This window comes from Saimiri boliviensis, chromosome 5, assembly GCF_048565385.1.
Source record: "Saimiri boliviensis isolate mSaiBol1 chromosome 5, mSaiBol1.pri, whole genome shotgun sequence".
Taxonomy (NCBI): domain Eukaryota; kingdom Metazoa; phylum Chordata; class Mammalia; order Primates; family Cebidae; genus Saimiri; species Saimiri boliviensis.
In genome coordinates, this window is record NC_133453.1 from 135,149,147 (window position 1) to 135,172,410 (window position 23,264).

At 43.1% G+C, this 23,264-nt stretch overlaps 1 protein-coding gene across 1 annotated transcript in view; it reads right to left on the reverse strand.

The window, feature by feature from the left end:
- The window catches only part of IQGAP1 (IQ motif containing GTPase activating protein 1), a 116,313-nt gene that overhangs the window by 13,771 nt on the left and 79,278 nt on the right, over positions 1 to 23,264 (reverse strand). Inside the window, exons 16-33 of the mRNA XM_010349494.2 lie at positions 22,569 to 22,659; positions 22,214 to 22,381; positions 21,088 to 21,230; positions 16,683 to 16,853; positions 15,905 to 15,988; positions 15,736 to 15,807; positions 15,571 to 15,640; positions 15,011 to 15,219; positions 12,151 to 12,306; positions 11,737 to 11,900; positions 11,083 to 11,307; positions 6,851 to 6,991; positions 6,671 to 6,755; positions 5,034 to 5,266; positions 4,321 to 4,453; positions 2,699 to 2,801; positions 1,750 to 1,885; positions 1,274 to 1,361 (exon numbers count right to left, since the gene is read on the reverse strand). Of these exons, the coding sequence (XP_010347796.1) occupies positions 1,274 to 1,361; positions 1,750 to 1,885; positions 2,699 to 2,801; positions 4,321 to 4,453; positions 5,034 to 5,266; positions 6,671 to 6,755; positions 6,851 to 6,991; positions 11,083 to 11,307; positions 11,737 to 11,900; positions 12,151 to 12,306; positions 15,011 to 15,219; positions 15,571 to 15,640; positions 15,736 to 15,807; positions 15,905 to 15,988; positions 16,683 to 16,853; positions 21,088 to 21,230; positions 22,214 to 22,381; positions 22,569 to 22,659 (2,472 nt within the window). The remainder of the gene's footprint in view (positions 1 to 1,273; positions 1,362 to 1,749; positions 1,886 to 2,698; positions 2,802 to 4,320; positions 4,454 to 5,033; positions 5,267 to 6,670; positions 6,756 to 6,850; positions 6,992 to 11,082; positions 11,308 to 11,736; positions 11,901 to 12,150; positions 12,307 to 15,010; positions 15,220 to 15,570; positions 15,641 to 15,735; positions 15,808 to 15,904; positions 15,989 to 16,682; positions 16,854 to 21,087; positions 21,231 to 22,213; positions 22,382 to 22,568; positions 22,660 to 23,264) is intronic.

Sequence of the window (23,264 nt, forward strand, 5' to 3'; positions counted from 1 at the left end):
GATGACAAAGTGAGACTCTGTCTCAAGCTAAAAAGAAAAAAAAAAAGAAAAAAGAAACAAAGGTCTTAGATAGGACATGACTCATCCAGCCCTTCACAATGCCAGGTCCTGACCCCCATCCGCCCACCCCACTGGACCTTATCACACACCTAGAAGACTCAACTACCATCTACTCTGCTGGTACTGCTGAATTAATTAACATTAAATGGTCTTGAACCTTACAGAGGCTCTTTATTCCTTATCTCTGCAGTGCCAAATTCCCAACTAGCTTGTGAGTTCTAAATAATTTGATCTCATGTTTTCTCTCTCACTGCTCGCCTCCACCTACAGCTTCATTCTAGCCACAGGGTCTGGTTGCATCACGTTCCTCCTGCTTTGTTCCTCTGCTCACGTCGCTCTCCTGCCTTGAGTGTCCTCTCTTGTCTTACCTGCACATCCAACTCCTATCCACCTTTATACGTCTGGCTCCACTTCCACTTCTTTTAGGCAGCTTTCCTAATGTACTGCTTCACTGGCCTCTTTCCTGAACTGCTATCAATTTTAATCAATATCACAGTTAATTTTGAATGGTTTCATCACTGCCTCAGGTATATATGTCACACTTCCCTAACAAGATCATGAGTTCACTGAGCTTAGGAGCCACATTCTGTACTTTTCTTCTACCTACCAAAGCATTTAACAGAATTCCAACCATATAATATTCAATAAACGGCAAAAGAAATCCCTACACATTCATGGTTTCAACCAACCCTGGATCAAAACTATTTGAAACAAAAATAACAACAACAAAAAATAATACAAAATTTAAAAATACAGTAACAATTATTTACTTTGCATTTATATTGCAGTAGGTATTATAAGTAGTTTAGAGATGATTTAAAGTATATGGGAGAATGTGTATGAGTTATATGCAAATACTACACCATTTTATAGAAGGGACTTTCATCTATGGATTTCGGTTTTGGCCGGGGGTGGAGAAGTGGGCGGAATGGGTGCTGGAACGAATCCCCTGTAGATACCAAGGGACGGATATACCAGATGGACGCACTGATTCTATAGGCAAGTGCTAGTGAGCTTCCTGCCCAAAGGACATCGCCCCCTGGACTCAGGAATCAATAACTTTTCACATGAGCCATAATATCGCTGCCCCCCAGTTACGTTCACGCCCACCCCTAAGTTACCACCTCTTATTTGTGTCTCCCCTCCTTTCTCTGACATGTGCCTATCAGGAGGGCTTATCTACCAAAGGAGTATGTTAAACCCTAAATTTTACCTGTTCACTGGTGGCTGGTGTTTCTAGGATTTCAGTCAAGGTCTCTCCTGGCTGGAACCGGATGACATCCACAATTAAACGTTTTGTACTGAAACGAGATGGGGGAAGCATTTAAATATTACCAGTGTTGTAGTTCCTTTCAAGTGGACCGAATCAGCAGCAGCACAAACAGCACCTCATGGAAGTCCCAAGTGGCAGCTGCTAGCACACAGTACTCAAGGCACTAGGCTATCTGCCCAACCATAAGTAGGTACGAGGGTTAGGCTTTCCAAGATTTACATTTCGTTGTAGCATATTAGCAAAATAAGGCAGGTAAGCCCTGTGCCAAGTTCAATAAGCAAGGTGACTGGTGACTGGGATTATGACAAGTATGAGAGGCAGTATGGTCATTTCAGGTATGACCCAGCAGGTTCCTGCTCCAAAGGCCAGGAAACATTTGGATTACATTCCTCATTCTTCCTACTTTTGATACTCACTTCAGTAAGATGGTTCGAGCATCCATTTCTGCATTCTCATCTCCAGGCACATCAAATTTGTTGGTCAGGGTGAGAGATACTTCTGTCTTAGCCAGTGCCTCCTTATTTGGATCATTTAAATTGCCAGAGCTTTCCCCTGAAGTTTTGGGAGGGTGGAAAGAATCAGCATAATAAAGAGAGGAGATATTGGGGAGAAATAATACAAATAAAAGATGATGCGCATCTAAGATAATACCTGAATCAGCTAACATGTACAGTGTGTGGTGGGAACAACTTTTACTGAGAAATAAAATGTTGTTATGTCAAATGATAAAGGCAAAGGATCCATGATAACTTCATAAACATTTGAGAAATCATTTCAACACTACAATATCACAATTCTCTCTCAAAACATTCTTTCTGAATGGGCGCAGTGGCTTGGGCCTGTAATCCCAGCACTTTGGAAGGCTGAAGGAAGAGGATCGCTTGGGGCCAGGAGTTTGGGACCAGCCTAGGCAACATAGCGAGACCCCATCTCTATTTAAAAACAAAAACAAAACCACAAAACTCAGGAGGATCACTTCAGCCCACAGATTTGAGGCTGGAGTGAGCAACGATTCCACCACTGCACTCCGGCCTGGGCAACAGAGGGAGACCCTGTCTCACAACAAACCAATTCTTTCCTTTAAAGGACTTGTAGCTTATAATTATGTAATTATTTGTGTATCTGCAATTTTTTTAAAAAGCGCAAATGGCAGTATGTATCTGCACTGAAAATGATCTCTTCCTCCGACTCCAGTTCCTCATAGACAGTGACCACATCTGGACTTTGTTGTTTTGTTTTGTCTCATATGAAACTATCAGAATCACATCTATTTTATTTTCCAATGTATATCCAGAGTTTGGTACAGTGCAGAAAACAGGAGACGGCAACTGCAACACTCTTCTGTCATGTTCCCCTTTCTGTTACCTATCAGGGACTCGATGGTGGGCACCTCGCCAAGGTCGTCCAGCAGCTCGTGGATTGGATCATTGTGCTCTGGAGCAATGGCATCCTGGTGATCTAACAGGAGCTGCAAACACCAATGATCAACTCCATTTACATGTTCTACTCTCCAGCCCATCCCTCCCCAGAATGCCTAAAAATGATTTGCACAAAGAGGTTACAACAAAGTTCCTATATTCAAAGAACCAACAAGCACATCCTCAGCAAACTAACCCAAATAAACAATGTAACATAAAGCACCACATTGGGCTCTGTTGAATGACATATGTTACGATGCAAGAAGAGGAAATACTGGCAGTCTCTTAACCTCGTGGCCATAAAGGATTCAAATGTGTCCTTTATGTGTATAAGAAAGAACACTGAGGCTGGACACAGCGGCTAACGCCTGTAATTCCAGCACTTTGGTAGGCAGAGACAGGTGGATCACCTGAGATCAGGAGTTCAAGATCAGCCTGGCCAACATGATGAAACTCCATCTCTACTAAACATATAAAAAGTAGGAGGGCATGGTGGTACGCGCCTGTAATCCAAGCTACTAGGGAGGCTGAGGCAGGAGAATTGCTTGAACCTGGTAGGCAGAGGCTGCAGTAAGCCACTATCATGCCACTGCACTCCAGCCTGGGTGACAGAGAGAGACTCCATCTCAAAAAAAAAAGAAACTCAGAATTCAATACCCAAAGTCAGGCGTCCCCAAACTTTTTACACAGAGGGCCATCACATACTGTGCTCCTCTCACTGACCACCAATGAAAGAGGTGCCCCTTCCTGAAGTGCGGCGGGGGGCCAGATAAATGGCCTCATGGGGCTGCATGTGGCCCGTGGGCAGCAGTTTGGGGACGCCTGCTCAAAGTCATCAATGCACACTACTACCAGTTCAAATAACTCACATGCAGACTTTTACTTAATGTTTTCAGTGTATGACATGATTTTAATTCAGAGGAAAGCATGCCAAATCAATGTTCTAATTATCATAGAGACACTCAACAAAGCCTTCAAGGTGCCATTATCCCAGGTGATGCCCTCAGAAATGACAGTAACCCCGAAATTTCATTTACATTTTTTCATATGTCCTCATGCCTATTCTACATGTCTATGTACCCAAAAGGGAAAAAATGAATTATTTGAAAAATCTGAAGAAACAGGGAGCTCCAGCTTCCAAGGGAAAAATCCACTACAAGGCTACACAGAGAAAGAAGCTAGTATTCTAGATCATGTTAGAAAAACAATGCAGAGGGCTGAGGTAAAAAGAAAGAAGAGTAAAAGCACTATTTTTTTTTTTTTTAAATCAAGGCACTAGATGAATTTAGTGGGATTCTGATTCACTAGGCCTGGGGTGGGGCCCAGAAAACTTCATTTTTAATGATCAGCCCATATGATTCTGATACAGGTGGCCTGGGGAGACCTTGTAGAAACTTAGCAGTAGATCGTGTTAAGAATAACAAGCAACAAAAGAGACAACAAGGCGATGTATTGTCAGCTAGATCACAGGAAGGTGAGACACCTGGCTACCAGAGGCGATAAGCAGTAGCCAAGGAAAATAATTAAGGACACAGCAATGAAATTAAATAATTAAAGAAAAATACTTACAGTGTGGGTGTTGATGATTTCACCAATGGAAATGTAGATGACTGGTTTGGTGAGAGTTACTAAATCAGAGTACTCATCCACATTAAATTTATCCTGAAGTTCTGGTACATCACAAGCAGTTTGGAAAAACCGTCTGAAATAAGCACCAGAGGTAGCCCCCCCAAAAAGTGACATGTGCATGAGAAGTTGGCAAGAGAATGTTCCACAAAACTCTCACACAATGAGCGCAAACATAAGCCAGTCAAGACAGTTACTTCAAGAGAAACTGCTATGTCTGCTGTGCCTGACAACTGTGAGATATTGGCTCTAACAACTTCTTTCTCCACCTAGTTTATAGTTTTACCCGTAAGAACCACTGCAACTTGATTTAAAACAGTTCTCAGACACCATTAGGAGAACCAGCTCTATCTCTAAGATAGTGCTTTGAGGCACTGAATTCAAAACTAGATGTTAATTTACAAAAATTAAAAGCATTCTCCAATTCATCTCTGATTATACAGTAATATGTACTAAATACATAATCGTTATTTTTATGTTAACTACTATCTATTTCACAAGAAAATTCTCTTGAAAATAAATGCATCACCTTCTGGAGTCCTGGACACATCAAACATGTATTCTATAATACAGTAGTCTGGTTTTTAATCTTGTCTTTCCCCTCAATGATAAAAATACACCCACAGACTCTTAAGCACTTGTACCTTTCCCCTTACCTGAATTTCTGGTAGGACTGGGAAAGATATTCATTAATGATGCTTAAGTGAGCATTATCTCCCAGAAACATCTTATTGGAAGCAGCATGCTGAAGCATTTTTGCAATGGAGCCCAGGTTTCGGCGTTGGTCTGTGGTAAGCTGGCCTCCTGCTGACAGGTCAATGATGTCAAAGGCATCAGGAGCAACAATGGCTGGATTCATGTATCGATAATAAAGCAAGTTACCAATAATCTGGAAGAGATGAAACAGAAAGATGGATATTAAAAGACATACCACCAAGTAAGCCACGAATGACTTTGCTAGCAAAGAAAACCAGAAAATGTAGTCCTATGACAAATACATAAATAAAAAATACATATACACATGCACGCATGCACATATACATACTCTCTCCCATGGCCTGGAACTAAAACAATGAAACATCCCTTTGTTCAACACAGGAAAACAATGAGAACACAACGAAAACCACTGCCAGTAGTTAACGAAAGAGCAGATTCAGAAGGTAAAAATGGCACACTTAAAGTCTGTTATTAAGTATTTCAGGGCATCTTTTGTTCACATGTCATGGTAGCAAATAAAGCTGCTGTCACCCACATGCACTTTGTACTTTCATATAGATGGGATTTCATTATAAAAAGCTAACAAGCCAGGCGTGGTGGCTCAAGCCTGTAATCCCAGCACTTTGGGAGGCCGAGGCGGGTGGATCACGAGGTCAAGAGATCGAGACCATCCTGGTCAACATGGTGAAACCCCGTCTCTACTAAAAATACAAAAATTAGCTGGGCATGGTGGCGTGTGCCTGTAATCCCAGCTACTCAGGAGGCTGAGGCAGGAGAAATGCCTGAACCCAGGAGGCGGAGGTTGTGGTGAGCCGAGATCGCGCCATTGCACTCCAGCCTGGGTAAGAAGAGCGAAACTCTGTCTCAAAAAAAAAAAAAAAAAAAAAAAAAAAAAAAAAAAAAAAAGCTAACAAACACAGCTAAATTCTTTACATGACCTAGTCAGCATAACCCCACCTCCCAATATCTTCATGCTTCAGACTTCAAAGGCCAAGTTCATGCCTCTGAAATTAAATTCACTTAACACACATCTCTTCCACAGAAGAATTCAGGAACAGTCACAGCATTTCCCCTAGAGTTTCATTCAAAAGAAATAAAATTAATTCACCTGAACAGAAAGTCTAGAATCGAGGCCTCACTGTAGGAAAGCACAGAACTAGGAGAGAGAAGAAAAAAGCATTCAGATTAAAAAAAAAAAGAAAAGAGAAGAGCATAGCTGAGTAAGAAAGAGTTATCAGCAACAGCCTTAGCAGAAACAATTGTGCCTGCTACTATTCACCAGGTCACCAGCAGAGGGAACAATACTACAGCGAAAAGACAGGACTCAAAGAAACTCATTTGAGTACAGGAAAAATCCATCTTTCTACTTGTTTGATGTTTGTGCGCCAAACTATAGGAACTGTTTCATCCTAAGAAAGGTATTGTTTACCAATTGCAGTTGCTTTCAAAAGCTCATAATCAATGGCGAGCTACTGCCAGAACCTACACTCAGGCTATTGGTAATAATCTATGGTCAGGCCTGGCTTTCTAGCTTCGTCCTCAAAGGGCAGGAGTCAGCCAGCTCTGAGATTCTTACCTTCAGCAGCTCATCCTCACCAGCATCAGGGAACTTCTCATGCAACGAGTCCTTCAGCACTTTGGCAATGAAGCGCATCCCGTAACTGTGAGATGGACAAAACTTAATGAGAAGGGGCAAGGAGCAGAAAGGTACTAGTGCTGGGCTCTACTGGGGGTCATGACAACTGACGGCACTCACGGGATTTTGTCCACAGAGCTGACAATGGCTGAGAGAAACTTGTCTGTCACAGCCCGCATGTTCCTGATCGAGTTGTCTAGCCGGGTCTTCACTTCTTCATGAGCTAGTGCCTGCTCAGGGGTCACATCATAGGGCAGTTTGCTGGGAAGACAGAAATTACACACAACTATGTTAGACTAACAGCCAGGAACAGCCTGAAGCAAGTATCTTATCTTTCATAAACGGAAAGACCCAGAAACATGAGGTAGCATACACTCATGCTCACAGGGCTGGTAAGCGATAAGGCTAGAATCTGAACTCCAACTGTGAATCGGGTGCCTGAATTGTGTGCTAGGCACAATAATAGGCACTTGGAGATAAAAGTTATATAAGACATGGCCAGGTGCAGTGGCTCATACCTGTAATACCAGCACTTTGGGAGGTCGAGGCGGGCAGATCATGAGGTCAGGAGTTCGAGACCATCCTGGCCAACATGGTGAAACCCCGTCTCTACTAAAAATACACACAAAAAAATAGCTGGGTGTTGTGGTGTGCACCTGTAATCTCAGCTATTTGGGAGGCTGAGGTAGGAGAATCACTTGAACACGGGAGGTGGAGTGCAGTGAGCTGAGATTGTACCACTGCACTCCAGCCTAGGCAACAGAGCAAGACTCCATCTCAAAAAAAAAAAGTTATATAAGACATGATATCTTCTCTTGAGTCTTTTACAGTCTGGTGGGAGTGACATACAAACATCACACAAACATGATTATAAATCTATTGTGCTATAAATCAGTTCGCCAAAAGTGCTACAGGATCATAGGGAAAGGGCTTCAACTCAGAATGGAAAAAGCGAGGAAGGCTTCCAAAAGGAAGGGATGCTTGAACTCAAGAACACAGTAGAGAAAGAGTCTTCTAAGAAGGAAGGGGAGACAGAGGCAAAACGAGAGTGGAAAAGTAGAAGGGAGCAGGCCATGGTGGACCCTGTGTATGATATTAACAAATCTGGACCTTCCCAGAAACCAGAAGAAGGTCTTCAAAGACAGGAGGGCTAAGCTAGGCACAGCAGTGCACAGTAGCATTCCCAGCTACCAGGAAGGCTGAGGTGGGAGGAATGCTTGAGCAAGACCTTGTCTTAAAAAAAAAACAGAAAGAAAGAAAAAAGGCAGAGAGAGCTTTGGTACACAGAGAAGGGAGAAGAAGGCAAAGTGACCACAGGTGCTCCTCTAGCACCTCAACTTCGTGATAATGGTTTCAGATTTCTGGCCTTCACAACTGTGAGACAATGAATTTTGGTTGTTTTAAGTCACCAAGTTTGAGGTGATTTGTTATAGCAGCCTTAAAAAATATAAGCAGAGGCCAGGCATGGTGGCTCATGCCTATAATCCCAGCACTTTGGGAGACTGAGACCCGCAGATTACCTGAGGTCAGGAGTTTAAGACCATCCTGGCCAACATGGAGAAACCCCGTCTCTACTAAAAACATAAAAATTAGCTGGGCATTGTGGCACATGCCTGTAATCCCAGCTACTTGGGAGGCTGAGGCAGGAGAATTACTTGAACCCGGGAGGTGGAGGTTGCAGTGGGCTGACATCACACCATTGCATTCCAGTCTGAGCAACAGAGCGAGACACTGTCTCAGATAAAAAGAAAAGAGAAAAATACAAGTAGACAGGGATACCCTATTGTATATTTTATTTATGTGACTTTTAAAAGTAGTAACAAGCAAGAGAATCAACATGCTAAAAATAATGGTAATAGAACAAAACATTAGCTAAGATTTTAGGAAAGAACATTTCCAAGAGGTGACAAATTCCAGTTTGCTATGTGTACAGTGGCTGAAGTAAAAGAGGAAAGCTGAGGGACCCATGACGCTTACCCGCAGGACAGACCCCCACCACACCTCACAGTCACTGGTATCTTAAAAAGAGTTCAAATAAATTGCCTTTAAAAAAAAAAAAAAAAAAAGATACAGGGTCTCACTAGTCGCCCAGGCTATGCTCAAACTTCTGGGCTCAAGCGATATTCCTGTCTTGGCCTCCTGAGCAACTGGGACTGCTGGTACATGCCACCATGCCTGGCTCAATTTCCATTTTATGAAAGGCAAAATAAGACACAAGTTTCTTATAGGTACCCACAGGAAAAACAATCCTGAACTGTCTAGTGGGATCTGGATCTAAAAATGACTGACTCATGGACCATCAGAGGAAATAATTGAGTAGCCCTGAGCCAGGGTACATGCGGGCTATCAGCAAGGAATGCCCTGCGTTGCAGGCAAAACTTCCCACACAAGTATTGCACTTGGCTGACCACATTCCTGGATTTGGGTCTCAGGTATGCAGGCCAAAAAAATTAAAAAGACTTTTGCAATGATCTGAGTCCTGATAACAGACCTACATAGTACTGAGAACCAGTCAGATGCCAAATGATTCCTAATAGGGATACACCCTTTCTTTTTTCTTTTTTGTCACCCAGGATGGAGTGCAGTGGTGGCATCATGGCACAGTGCAGCCTCGACCTCTCATGCTCAAGCAATCCCCCTGCCTCAGCCTCTGGAATAACTGAGACTACAGGTGTGGACAACCACGCCTAGCTAATTTTTTTTAAGTGGAGACAAGGTCTCCCTATGTTGCCCAGGCTGGTCTCAAAGGCCCAAAGGCTATGATGAGCTCAAGCAATCCTCCCACCTCAGCCTCCCAAAGCGCTGGATTTACAGGCATGAGCTACCCCACCTGGCGAGATAAGCCCCTTCAATGAGTCAGCAGAATTGCCTGGCATCCAGGAACATGGAAAGTAGAATTATGTAGAATAGTGTTATTCAAAGTGTGGACCAGTGCCAGTCTACAATCCAATCAAAGACAATGAGTCAGAATGCGAATTAGTACACTGCTTCTTTCATTGAGAAAATCTTGCTATTAAAAAAACGATCAGTTAAACTAAACAGTGTGCGCAGATGATTTTCCATTACTGGTCTGCAAACCACACTTTGAATAGCAACGGTGTGGAGAACTGCTACTCCGCCTATGCCCAGAGAGTTTCATGCATGATCTAACCCTACTCTACAACAGGAAAAATCCACAACAGACCATGCTGCTTACATCTCCATTTCCCATCCCTCTAGGTCCTTGCCCAAGATCAATAAAACCAGAAATGTTTTGGCATTCTGAACTCCCTTTTCCCAGCATTACCCATATTTGATTAGCACACTTTTGCTTTAGATAAATTAATGTTAGTGGTTTACAATACAGCCCTGATTCAGCTATCTCCTGTAATATGTTAATTTAATTAGCCCAACTCTCAGTATTTCAGGGCAGCTCACCCCACACCATTTTCTTGTTCCTTTAATAAAACACCGTGATCTCACCCAGTCTGTATGAGCCTTCTCATTCAATTGCATCCCTAGTTATGCCTTTTAGGTCCTAAGCCCTCCACCTCAGAGTGTTCACACATGAACACTCTGCACCTAGCTCTTAGTAAGGCTGGCTTCATCTTAGCCTTTAGATCTCAGCTAAATGAAATTTTATCTTCTGGGATAGGCTTTCCCTAACTACCCTACCTATGTTAGCTCCCTCTTATAGTCTCCACTACAGAACCCTACATAAAACTTCATGAAACTTTCCTCAATGTTTAATCATACTTTTATTTTTATGTACCTGGTTGGTGTCTCTTCCACCCAATGACCTAAGAAGAGAGGGCAGGGGGCATGTCTGTTTTCACTCATTATTACATTACTATATACATCTCTAACACAATGCCTGGCACACAGTAAATACTCAATAAACATTTGTTAAATAAATGAATTTATTACGAGGTCAACAACTTATAAAGCACAGTTTTCTAAAGAAAAACTATTTGAGGCTGGGCACAGTGGCTCATGCCTGTAATCCCAGAACTTTGGGAGGCTGAGTCAGATGAATTGCTTGAGGTCAGGAGTTCGAGACCAGCCTAATCAACATGGCAAAACCCTGCTCTACTAAAAATACAAATATTAGACAGGTGTTGTCGCATGCCTGTAATCCCATCTACTCGGGAGGCTAAAGCATGAGAATTGCTTGAACCCAGGAGGTGGCGCTGCAGTGAGCCAAGGTCCTGCCACAGCATTTCAGCCTGAGCGACAAGAGTGAAACTCCATCTCAAAAGAAAATTTAAAAAAAAGAAAAACTATTTGAACTAGTATTAGTTTATAAATAGAGAGGGTGGAAAAAAGAGGGAAAGAAAGTAATAACATAAAGAAAAGTGTTATGGTTATCATACCTTGCCTCTCCTGTCTGAGACTCCATCTGATTAACCCAAGATTTGTAAATATCCACAGGGTCAGTTTTGATGTTGAGAGATTTGTCATCCATAATTTCCTTCACGACTGGGGCCAAGATCTGTCTCAGGGCATTCTGGCCACGGGCACCACGGTTGAAACTTACAACCATTTTAATAACTGTAGGATTTCCTGTCACAATCTCTTGAATCTGATCTACCTTTGACCTATAAAATATCAGATAAAAATTTAAACTTGTCACAGAATCCATCAATTAAAAGATCCTTCCTGCTTAAAGATCCTATCTCATAGAAACAGAGTTTCTCTCAATTCATTCCCCAGCACTCACAGAATGTTCCTGTAGCTGTACACTGAATCGTGGTCACGATTAGGTCCCCTACTAAAGAAAAATGTAAAATCTTTCTGTTGAGATCACTTTTTGAAATTATACCTTAATATAGAGTCTTCCTAAAATTAGTTTATCCCCTCCCTAGAAGCAGCAAGGTTTTGTATCATTAAAAAATTAGATGCTTCTTTAGAGTAAGTATTTTTCATAAATTAAATGAGATCAAGAAAGGTTCGGAAGGCATGAATCTCAAACTGGGGTCCCCTGTGATAGTGGGAAGGGCCTGTGCCCTGAGGAAATCTGTTCATACTTGATTTCCTCCTGGAGTGCTGTCTTAAAGAGCCGCAGAAGCAGGTACTCCTCTCGCTGGTTGGATGCATAGTTGTAGAGTGTGAAGATCACAGAGTCCATGAACTTGGTGGACTTGTTCTGGGGCATCTGAAAAATTAGCTTGGCCAGATAGGTGGGATTGGTCTGAAATAAAACCAAGGTATAACTCATTTATAGGTAATATAAAAGCTGGCAAGAGATATTTAATTCTTTAAAATTGAAGAACTAGAAGATACATGAGAAAAAAAATTAATAAATTAACATATTACAAATGCCCATCACTTACCCCTCAGTGGAAGTCAAAAATATTTCCAGAGAGATCGATGGGTAGGGTTTTCTTGTGGAAAAGTAAATTCGCTAAATTTTTATAACACTGATTCCAGGAGCCACTTACTTGCAATAAATAAAACAGGTGCTGGTAAGCTTCCAACTTCTCTCTCTTCTCCTTGCTCAAAGCCTTGAGACCTCCCTTCTGTTTATTTATCATCATCATATCAGACAATTGTTCCTTATTTTTTTTGGTAAGTTTTTTACTGTGGGAAACCACATCCTACAAACAAAAACCAATACACACATGAGAGAGCTTTCAAAGACGAACCTCTGGGCATTGTGGAAATGTCTTGTAGCATGTGCAAAATCACATGACAGTCGATTGCACTGGTAGATTCCCTCTAAAGATTTTAAAACCACTACACTTTATCCTGTTTTCAGTAAACCAATCAAATCCGTTCCTATGTTCTGACAAAGGACCTGAGCCATAAGAATGTACACTAAACTGGGAAACCAACTTCTAGCAATCTATTATAAAAATAAGTCTTAAATACAATAAAAGCTACGTATATATTGAAACATCAATTTCAATGTTATTTATAATAAGCACTTGGTAAACAACCTAAATGTCAAATACCAGGGGGAAAAAAGGGGCAAATCATAGTATATCTTCTAACAATCTATTATGCTACTGCTAAAAATAATATTTACGGCCCAGTGCAGTGGCTCACAACTGTAATCCCAGCACTCTGGGAGGCTGAGACAGGAGGATTACTTGAGTCTAAGAGTTCAAGACCAGCCTGGACAACATAGAGAGATCCCATCTCTTATAAAAATAAAATAATTAGCCAGCTGTGGTGGCATGCACTGGTCGTCCTAGCTACTTGAGAGGCTGAAGTAGGACAATCACTCAAACCCAGGAGGTTGAGGTTGCAGTGAGCCATGATAATGCCACTGCACTCCAGCCTGGGGTACAGGAGACTCTGCCTCAAAAAATAAAAAGATATATGACTATTTATCATAGGGAAAGCGTCTTATCCTCTGATATGAAGTAAGAATATAACACACAAAACGAGTGGGGTAGGTGAAATTAGGGGAAGACATTTATCTTCTTTTCTCTATCAAAATTTTGTCTATTAAGTTATTTTATGTCTTATCTAACTTTTCTTTGAGACAGAGTTTTGCTCTGTCACCAAGTCTGTAGTGCAGTGGTGCAATCTTGGCTCACTGTAACCTCTGCCTCCCAGGTTCAAGCAATTCTAACACCTCCTGAGTAGCTGAGATTACAGGCATGTGCCACCATATCCAGCTATTTTTTTTTTTTTTTTTTTTTTGAGACGGAGTTTTGCTCTTGTTACCCAGGCTGGAGCGCAATGGCGTGATCTCGGCTCACCGCAACCTCCGCCTCCTGGGTTCAGGCAATTCTCCTGCCTCAGCCTCCTGAGTAGCTGGGATTACAGGCACGCGCCACCATGTCCAGCTAGTTTTTTGTATTTTTAGTAGAGACGGGGTTTCACCATGTTGACCAGGATGGTCTCGATCTCTTGACCTCGTTGATCCACCCGCCTCGGCCTCCCAAAGTGCTGGGATTACAGGCTTGAGCCACCGCGCCCAGCCCAGCTAATTTTTTGTATTTTTTTTTTTTTTAGATGGAGTCTCACACTGTTGCTGGGCAGGAGTGCAATGGCACAATCTCGGCTCGCTGCAACCTCCACCTCCCGGGTTCAAGCAATTCTCCTGCTTCAGCCTCCCAAAGTGTTGGGATTACAGGCGTGAGCCACTGCGCCCGGCCAATTTTTTGTATTTTTACTAGAGATGGAATTTCACCATGTTGGCCAGGCTGGTCTCAAACTCCTGGCTTCAAGTGATCCACCCTCCTTAGCCTCCCTAAGTGCTAGGATTACAGGCGTGAGCTACAGCGCCCGGCCTTTTTTAAAAAATTTCTGACAGTCTCACTCTGTTGCCCAGGCTGGAGTGCAGTGGTATGATCTTGGCTCACTGCAACCTCCGCCTCCTGGGTTCAAGCTTGTATCCTGCCTCAGCCTTCTGAGTAGCTGGGACTACAGATGCATGCCACCACACCCAGCTAATTTTTCTATTTGTAGTAGAGATGGGGTTTCACCATGTTAACCAGGATGGTCTCAATCTCTTGACCTCGTGATCTGCCTGCCTTGGCCCCTCCCAAAGTGCTGTGATTATAGATGTGAGCCATCATGCCTGACCTGTCTTACATAACTTTCAAAAAAGCTTACAGCGGCCAGGCACGGTAGCTCATGCCTGTAATCTCAGCACTTTGGTAGGCCTACTTGGGTAGATCACTTGAGGCCAGGAGTTCGGGACCAGCCTGGCAAACATGGTGAAACCCCATCTCTACTAAAAATGCAAAAAAGGCAGGTGTCGTGGCTTATGTCTATAATCCCAGCACTTTGGGAGGCTGAGGCAGGTGGATCACCTGAGGTCAGGACCTCAAGACCAGTCTACCAACATGGCGAAACACTGTCTCTACTAAAAATACAAATATTAGCAGGGCATAGTGGCATGCACCTGTAATTCCTGCTACTTGGGAGGCTGAGGCAGGAGAATCAGTGAACCCATGAGGCAGAGGTTTTAGTGAGCCAAGATTATGCCACTGTACTCTAGCCTAGGCGACAAGTGAAACTCTGTCTCAAAACAAAAACAAAAGCAAAAACAATTAGCCAGGTGTAGTGTCCTGTGCCTGTAACCCCAGCTACTTAGGAGGCTGACGCAGGAGAATCGCTTGAACCTGGGAGGCAGAGGTTGCGGTGAGCTGAGATCACACTACTGCACTCCAACCTGGGCAACTCAGTGAGCCTCTGTCAAAAAAACAAAAACAAAAAACAAAACCTTATGGCAGTAGCTGAGAAAAAAGTCGGCCTCCACCTTCCCCACCAGTTAGAAAGGAGAAATTAGGGATTACAAACAGGATAAAGCGTTCCAAGGTCCCCACTGGCCCTGGGCCATACCTGCAATGTAATCTTATTTTTCACTAGCAGTCCAATTTTGATATCCATGAGATTGAGGTCATTCTCCAGCTGCTGGTTAGAACGAATGAGGGTGATAACCTCTTCGCGCATCTTCATAAGGTCAAGCTCCTCCTGAAAATCCTGGTCACTTTGGTCCAGCAGGTGGACAAATTTGCGGACCACAATCATAGGAGGATCCTCAGCATTGACTGACAGAAAGTACGCATCAGACAAAGAATGGGTTACCAGAAAAATACTATGTCTCAGAAAATAGCATTGTCTTGACAAAGTAGTTCTATTCACACACAATTATTTTTGAGATATGCTAAGGCAACTATCAGGTACAATCTTCTGTGTCTGGCTATTACTATGTTATGACAAAAGCTAATTCAACAAGCAACAAGACACCTAGCCACATGTTAGCAAAGGGGCTCACACCACAGGTCACACCTCTACCCCAAGCCTTGCCTCAGGACAACAAAAAAGGTCCATGGAGAAGACCCAGAACCTGGTGGCTCTCAGCCACTGCCTCAACTTTTCACAAGGAGCCAGTTACTCACTGAGAGTCTTGTAGTCATCCCGAGCTTTGTTGGCCCGAATAAAAGCCTGGATTTTGATAATGTCATTTATCTAAGGAACAAAAAACAAGAAATTCCTCGTTCATCTGTCTACCAAAAATACGGCCAAACCACTCCTAAAGGCCCTTATGATCCACGGGTACTCACGTGGTCCCGGAAGTACTGCAGGCGATCTCGATAGCGCTTTCTAGCTTGGTGCATCCTTGCCAGGGACTGAATCTGTGGAAAGGGGATCCTAGAAATTAGAAGAGCCCTTCATCGCAACACGTGTTACACCTGCGCCCCTCATGGAGAAACCCTGCTCAGGCTACCATACCTTTACAACTTCATCTTTGTGGGAGCGCAGGTAAGCTAACCGATCTTGATATGCCTTCTTCTGCTTGTATCCTCTCCACTGGGACTGAAACCATCAAATATTACAGAGAACATATTACTTCCCAAGCATCAATGGAAGTCAAAAATTTTTCATCTTGATATATGATCCAAGTGCAATTTCATCATGATGTTTTAGAAAGGACCATTTCCAGCAGTGACAGAGGACAAGGGCACGGGCCATTCCTCCACTGGAAGAACACGATGGCTCCATTCTACTTTCCTGACATCAGCACAGCCCTGCATGCCTTTTTCAGTCTGTACAAATTCATTACTGGCTTCTTACACCAAATCAGGTGAGGAAGGTAAGATATAATGGGGCGTTCCCCTTTTATAGATGGGGAAACAAACTTGGAGATTCATCACTGTCTGGCAGCAGTGCAGCCATCACTCCTAACTCAGAATTCTTTCCAGGACATTGTGCTACCTTGTCAATGAAGCAAAACCACAGTTGTTTCCCTCAAGGTTCACATCTTACATAAAGGTACAGTCTTAGAAGAAGAGAGGAAGAGGTGCTCAAGAACTGCCACTGTGCCACCATTAAACACCAGTAGGCACACTACACTTAATGTTAGTAAAGAGGAGGTACCTGTCAAAGGAAAGAGAAGACTAAGAGGCCAGAACTCAAAAAACACACTCAGACAGTTAATGGTGAGAGCTGACTATTTATTACCCCTGCTCTAGATGCCTGCTTGCTATCTGTGTCATAGGTTCTGAAATACCTGAATGCAGGTGATGGCAGGGATTTGTTTCTTCAGGAAATTCATCCTGGATCGGAATTCCTGTCGAACTAAGTATCCACGGCAGCGGGCCTGCAGCCTGGTGATCAGGCCTTCATTGGCCAGCCACAGCTGTTCTCGGTTATATGCAGCCGTCACTCCAGAGATGGAACTCTGAAAAAGCAGTGGTCACATTCAAAGACATTCACGAGCAAGAACGGATGCAGGTTTTCACAAAGTATCACCCATGGCACACAAGCTAACATTCCCTGCTTCCTAAGTCCATACCAGACTGTATGGACTTAAGTAAAAGGAATGAAGCCCTCAGGTCTGTTTTTCAGGACCAGGTTGTTCTCACACACCTCCTCCCACCTAGAAAACATTTCATAAACAAAAACTTGATCTTCTTTTACTTCATATATCATCTCATTTATCCACCTATCCAACACTGACTAGGCTGGGCACTGTGCTGGCTGGTCTGGGGTCACTGCGGACAAGAATAGAATAACAGGTATCCAATAGGGCTGTGTGCCAAGTACCAAGGGACCCCTAGAATGTTACAATGTAGGACATCCCAGAGGGAGAGGCCAGAGGTGAGGACAGAAAGCCGCATCTCCAGGCAGACTGCAAATGGTAGGCAGACTGCAAAAGCAGCCTAGAGGGTTTGGACTATTACTAAAGATACTGGAGAGCCAGGAAACTTCAAGCAGAGGAATAAAACAATCGGCTGTTTATTATTTATTTTAGTGAGAAGGTCTCATTCTGTCACCCAGGCTGGAGTGCAGTGGTGTGATCTCAGCTTGCTGCAGCCTCAAATTCCTGGGTTCAAGCAATCTTCCCACCTCATTTCCTGAGTAACTGGGGCTACATGCACACCACCACACCTAATTTTAATTTTTAAAAAAATATTTTTTGTAGAGATGAGTTCTCATTATATTGTCCAGGCTGGAGATTATTTTTAGAAAAATACTGTTAGGAAAGTAAGACAGAGTAGAGTGAGGAGAGACCAAGTGGGTGAAATAAATGCTGCTATTGTGATACAAGTGAGAGATGACCTGAGCTTGAACAAAGCCAGCAGCAGTGGGAATGATTAGTAAGAACATCTGGTTACCTATCCAATATCCACCTTCTCCTCCAGAGCCTTGATTTTTTTTTTTTTTCTGGGCAATACTGTCTGCACTTAAAAGACTCCAGAGCGGCCGGGGAGGGTGGCTCACGCCTGTAATCTCAGCACTTTGGGAGGCTAAGGAGGGTGGATCACCTGAGGTCAGGAGTTTGAGACTAGCTTGAAAAACAAGGAGAAACTCAGTCTCTACTAAAATTACAAAAATTAGCCAGGCATGATGGCACATGCCTGTAGTCCCAGCTACTCGGGAGGCTGTGGCGGAAGAATCACTTGAACCAGGAGGCAGAGGTTGCAGTGAGTCAAGATAGTGCCATGGTACTCCAGCCTGGGCAACAAGAGCAAAACTGCATCTCAAAAAAAAAAAAAAAAAAGAAAAAGAAAGAAAGGAAAAAAAAAGACTCCATGAGCTAGAGAGAGATCCTGCACTGTGAGCAGTAGTAGCATGGCAAGACCTTTGGGAAAGCTCCACGAGAGAAACGGACAGCTGGCAGCACGCCTTCTTTGCTTTCCTTCCCCTTCTTCCTACTTCTGCCTGGACTGCTAATTTGCTGGTCAAAGCTCCATGCTGTCATTGTAGGTAACAAGGTGACCTTGAGAATGGAAGCCACATGCTAAGAAGGACAGAGTGCAAAGACTGAAGGATCCTGGAACAGATGATACCATGGAGCCACATCTTCCCTGGACTGCTGAACTGCAGAATCATTTCATGTAAGATAAAAATATACCCTTATACACTATTGCAGGCTCTGATTTTTTCCTGTTAAACTGTGTCTGAGGTGTCTGCTGGACTTCTGGACTGCAAAAGGAAGGGCAAAAACCTGCTGGTGAAGAAAAGGGCTAATGTCTGGAGGAACAGATTTATGAGTCACAAGCACGAAGGTAAGAGCTGGAGCCATAGGCTTGAAAAAGATCACTCAGGAAGAATGTGTAGAAGAGAAGAGGGCCAATGGAATCTTCATATAATTCAAGCAGAGGTAGAGAAAGGAAGGTAGCATGAGACGTTAAGAAGGGACACTCAGAAGTAGGAGAATCAGAAGAGAATTGCATGGGAGAAGCCAAAGGAATGGAGGGTTTGAGGAAGAGACTTTTGTCAAGTCAAATATGATAAGCACTCAGAAATGAATTTGGCAATTAAAAGGTTATTGAGGAATTCCAAAATAAGAGCTTTACTAAGTAAAAGCTGGACAGGAAACCACATCGCTGTGAGCTAGGAAGTGGATAGTAACAGAGACTGAATTAGTGATGGGCAGACTAACTTTCAAAGCCCTTATGAAGAGTATGAATGTAGATGAGGCTGGATCAGGGAAATTCTATGGGCTTTAAAAACATTTTGTATTACTATTTTTCCAAAGATGCAGGAATTAAAGATGCTGAAGTATGTAGACTGCTATTTAAAATGCGGTCCTTGAGCCAGCAGCATCAGCAACACCTGGAAGCCTGTCAGAAACACATATTTTCTCAGACCCCATACTAGGATCAGAGTACCAAGTAAAAACTTAAAGTGCTCAACAGTCCATCAATGACAATGTAAGTCCTCATTCGAGAAAGTACTGCAAACTTAGAAGTTCGCCTTAAAAACTAGTAGGGGGCATAGACAAGTACAAATGTGACTAAAATTCGAATCCAAGTACATTAAATTCTGAATGAATACAAAATTCTTTGGGAGCTTCAAAAGAAGATGGAGGGGGTAAGAAAAGGAAATTTTTTTTTTTTTTTTTTTTTTTTTTTGAGACGGAGTTTCGCTCTTGTTACCCAGGCTGGAGTGCAATGGCGCGATCTCGGCTCACCGTAACCTCCGCCTCCTGGGTTCATGCAATTCTCCTGCCTCAGCCTCCTGAGTAGCTGGGATTACAGGCACGTGCCACCATGCCCAGCTAATTTTTCGTATTTTTAGTAGAGACGGGGTTTCACCATGTTGACGAGGATGGTCTTGATCTCTTGACCTCGTGATCCACCCGCCTTGGCCTCCTAAAGTGCTGGGGTTACAGGCGTGAGCCACCGCGCCCGGCCAGGAAAGGAAATTTTTAAAAGTTTCATGGAGGAGGTGACTTAAGATGGGTGTGCTTGGAGGACTGAATTTTTTAATTAAATTTTATTTATTTTTTTTGAGACAGGGTTTTGCTCTGTTGCCCAGGCTGGAGTGCAGTGGTGTGATCATGGCTCATTGCAGCTTGAGCTCCCAGGCTCGACTGATCCTCCCCTCTCATCCTCCCAAGTAGCTGGAATCACAGACACACACCACCGCACCCAGCTAATTTTTGTATTTTGCCCAGGCTGGTCTCAAACTCCTGGGCTCAAGCAGTCTTTTTGCTTTGGCCTCCCAAAGTGCTGGGATTGCTGGTGTGAGCCCAGCCTGAATTTTTTTTCTTTTTTTATACCAATAATCAGTACAAAGGGAAGGACAGAATTTTGACAGCTATAGATGACAGGGGAGAGACATTTCATGACAGCAGAGACTTTGTTTTGTTCACGGCTATATCCTCATTGCTTACAAGAGTACCTGCTACACTTAAGGAGGTATTAAATAACTGTTGAATGGGCTGGGTGTGCTGGCTCATGCCTATAATCCTAGCACTTTGAGAGACTGAGGCAGGTGAACCATTTGAGGCCAGGAGTTCGAGACCAGCCTGGTCAAGAGGGCAAAACCTCATCTCTACTAAAATTACAAAATTAGCCAGGCGTGGTGGTGCATGCCTGCAATCCCAGCTACTTGGGAGGTTGAGGCAGGAGAATCACTGTAATCCAGGGAGGTGGAGGTTGTGGTGAGCTGAGACTGTGCCACTGCATTCCAGCCTGGGTGACACAGTGAGACTCAAAAACAAACAAACAAACAAACAAAAAAACTGTTGAATGGAATAGCATAAGCAAAGAAACAGAAGATGAAAATGTACTTTAAAAGCCCTGTGAAATGCTAACTTAATTTGAAAGTGCAGGTTGTAGCTAATACAATTTGTGGAATAGTCAGAACAGACTGAAAATATAAACTGGGAGAGGTTAAAGTAGTTGTATTTAATGAGGAGTCAGCAACTTTTCATTTTTCTTCTCTGGATCATCTAAGTTTTCTTAGCACATGGTTTATGTCACTTAATTCTGTAATTCAGATGTTTTACTAATTCAGGCCATAGTCATTCCCCAACCACTACAAAAAATATTACTGCAAAACAGTTTATTACATAACGTCAATTTTAGTCTAGGGTCTCTGACCACATGCTCTGTTCCTCTTAATTAATATAGCTTGAAAACATCTTCTCTCAGCTTCTTAAGTGAAGAAAGGTGACCTACCTGGATCTCCTCCCGAGAAAGCTGCATAGAATTTTGCACAAAATTTGGGGGTTCGTCCCATCCTCCTTCCTGGGTCTCCAGATTATGGTAATAATAATATCCGCCTTTCACCCAGTGCTTCACCCACTTGCTGTCATTGTCTCCTGGCAGAAAATAAAGGAAAGATAGAAGACATCCAGAGACACACTCCCGAGATGTAAGTCCAGGACTGCAGAATTTATTACAGTCAGGTCTCAGAGTCTAAATGAAGACCACTCAAAAGCTGCTCCTTGGATCTGTGAGAGTAAAGGTGCATCCTAAGCTCCCATTAAATTATGGCTTTGTAATGCCTAATTTAGCTCATTTATGTCTACAATATAAAAAGAAAATACCCACGAAATCTAATTATGAAATTAGCCATGATTAACTTTGTTCATTCCGAAGCCCATGTTTAAGGCCTGTATATTTAAAAAAACTTGCAACCATTCAGCCTCTCCAGTTTTTCCATTCTTAAAAGTCCATAAAATGGGATAAGAAATCTTATTTCTATCTCTTTATACAAACTACTTTTAATTGCCTATAGGCTTAATCAGAGCTACTGCTACTGTGAAAGATAAACAGTTAGATATTTTGATCTATCCTGCATTCTCAGAAAACTGGCCTTGTTAACATAGCTGTCCACAAAGGGGGAAAAACGGTATTTTCAAAAATAGGGATTTTATCTCCTTTAAAATGAGCCTAAGGCCGGGTGTGGTGGCTCACGCCTGTAATCCCAGCATTTTGGGAGGCCAACGCGGGCGGATCACAAGGTCAGTAGATCGAGACCATCCTGGTCAACATGTTGAAACCCTGTCTCTATTAAAATACAAAAAATCAGCTGGGCATGGTGTTGCGCACCTGTAGTCTCAGCTACTCAGGGGCTGAGGCAGGGGAAATGCTTAAACCTGGGAGGCGGAGGTTGCAGTGAGCCAAGATTGTGCCACTGCACTCTAGCCTGGTGACAGAGCAAGACTCTGTCTTTGGGGGGGTGGGGGGAAGAGCCTAAGTACTGTACGTCTACACACTAAAAGGTCTTTCCTCATAGCTTATCCCTCTCCTCTACTCAAGGGTTAGCTTCAGGGCACAAAAGTATTATCCCAGAACTCACCTGCTGCCTGTTTTTTCTTCTTGGCTTCAGCAAGGTCACTCTGGTAAGTTTCACCACATTCAGGGATGACTCCATATAAGCCAACATCAGGGGAACGAAGGGCACTGAGTGTTTTGCCAACATCACCACTTTCTACTGCCTCATTAATGGCAAAGACTCCTAAGGCAACTATTCCGGGAAAGAATTGTGACCGGATTAGTTTATAAAGTGTCTAAATTCACACACTGGTTCACCTAACTATATCTACTGGCAGATTGTTCCCGCATACCTATCTTGGTCAAGCTGAATACTGAGATATGGAGCGCCTTGTCACCCCAGCCTCTACCAAAACAGAAACAAAACAGCTTATACATACACTTCTGTGCTTCTTGAGTGTCTTTGTTGGACTGCCAGATTCCACCTTGAATTTCATCCAACCACAGCACAGCTGACTCATCCTGGGTTTCCTACACATCATTAAAAGCAAAACAATATCGAAGTCACAAAATCGGGGTACATATAATACACATGTGATAGGCGGGCTTCTCAGACTCAATTAAATATGGAAGAGCAGGCTTAAAAAATATGAGACACATGGGTTAGTCAAATAGAAGAAGCAGGCATCAAAAAACTGGTATAAGTTTGGGTGCAGTGACTCGCACCTGTAATCCAACACTTTGGGAAGCTGAGGCAAGTGGAATGCTTGAGCCCAGGAGTTCAAGACCAGCCTGGGCAACATACTGAGATCCTCTTTCTCTTAAAAATTAGTCAGGCATGGTGGTACATGCCTATAGTCCTGGCTAGTAGGGAGGCTGAGGCAGAAGGACTGCTTGAGCCCAGGAGGTTAGGCTGCAGTGAGCCATGTTCTTCTCACTGCCCTCCAGCCTGGGCAACAGAGTAAGACCCTGTCTCCAAAAACAAACAAACAAATTGGTAAAGGTCATAAGCTAAAGGGAAATGGCTCAGATGTAGGTGAAAATTATACAAAGATGAATTTAAGTGGTTCAGGAGGTCGTGAACAGCTAGAAGGGGCAAGAGGCCCAGAGAGACTGGGAAGGGGTCCATGGAGTTT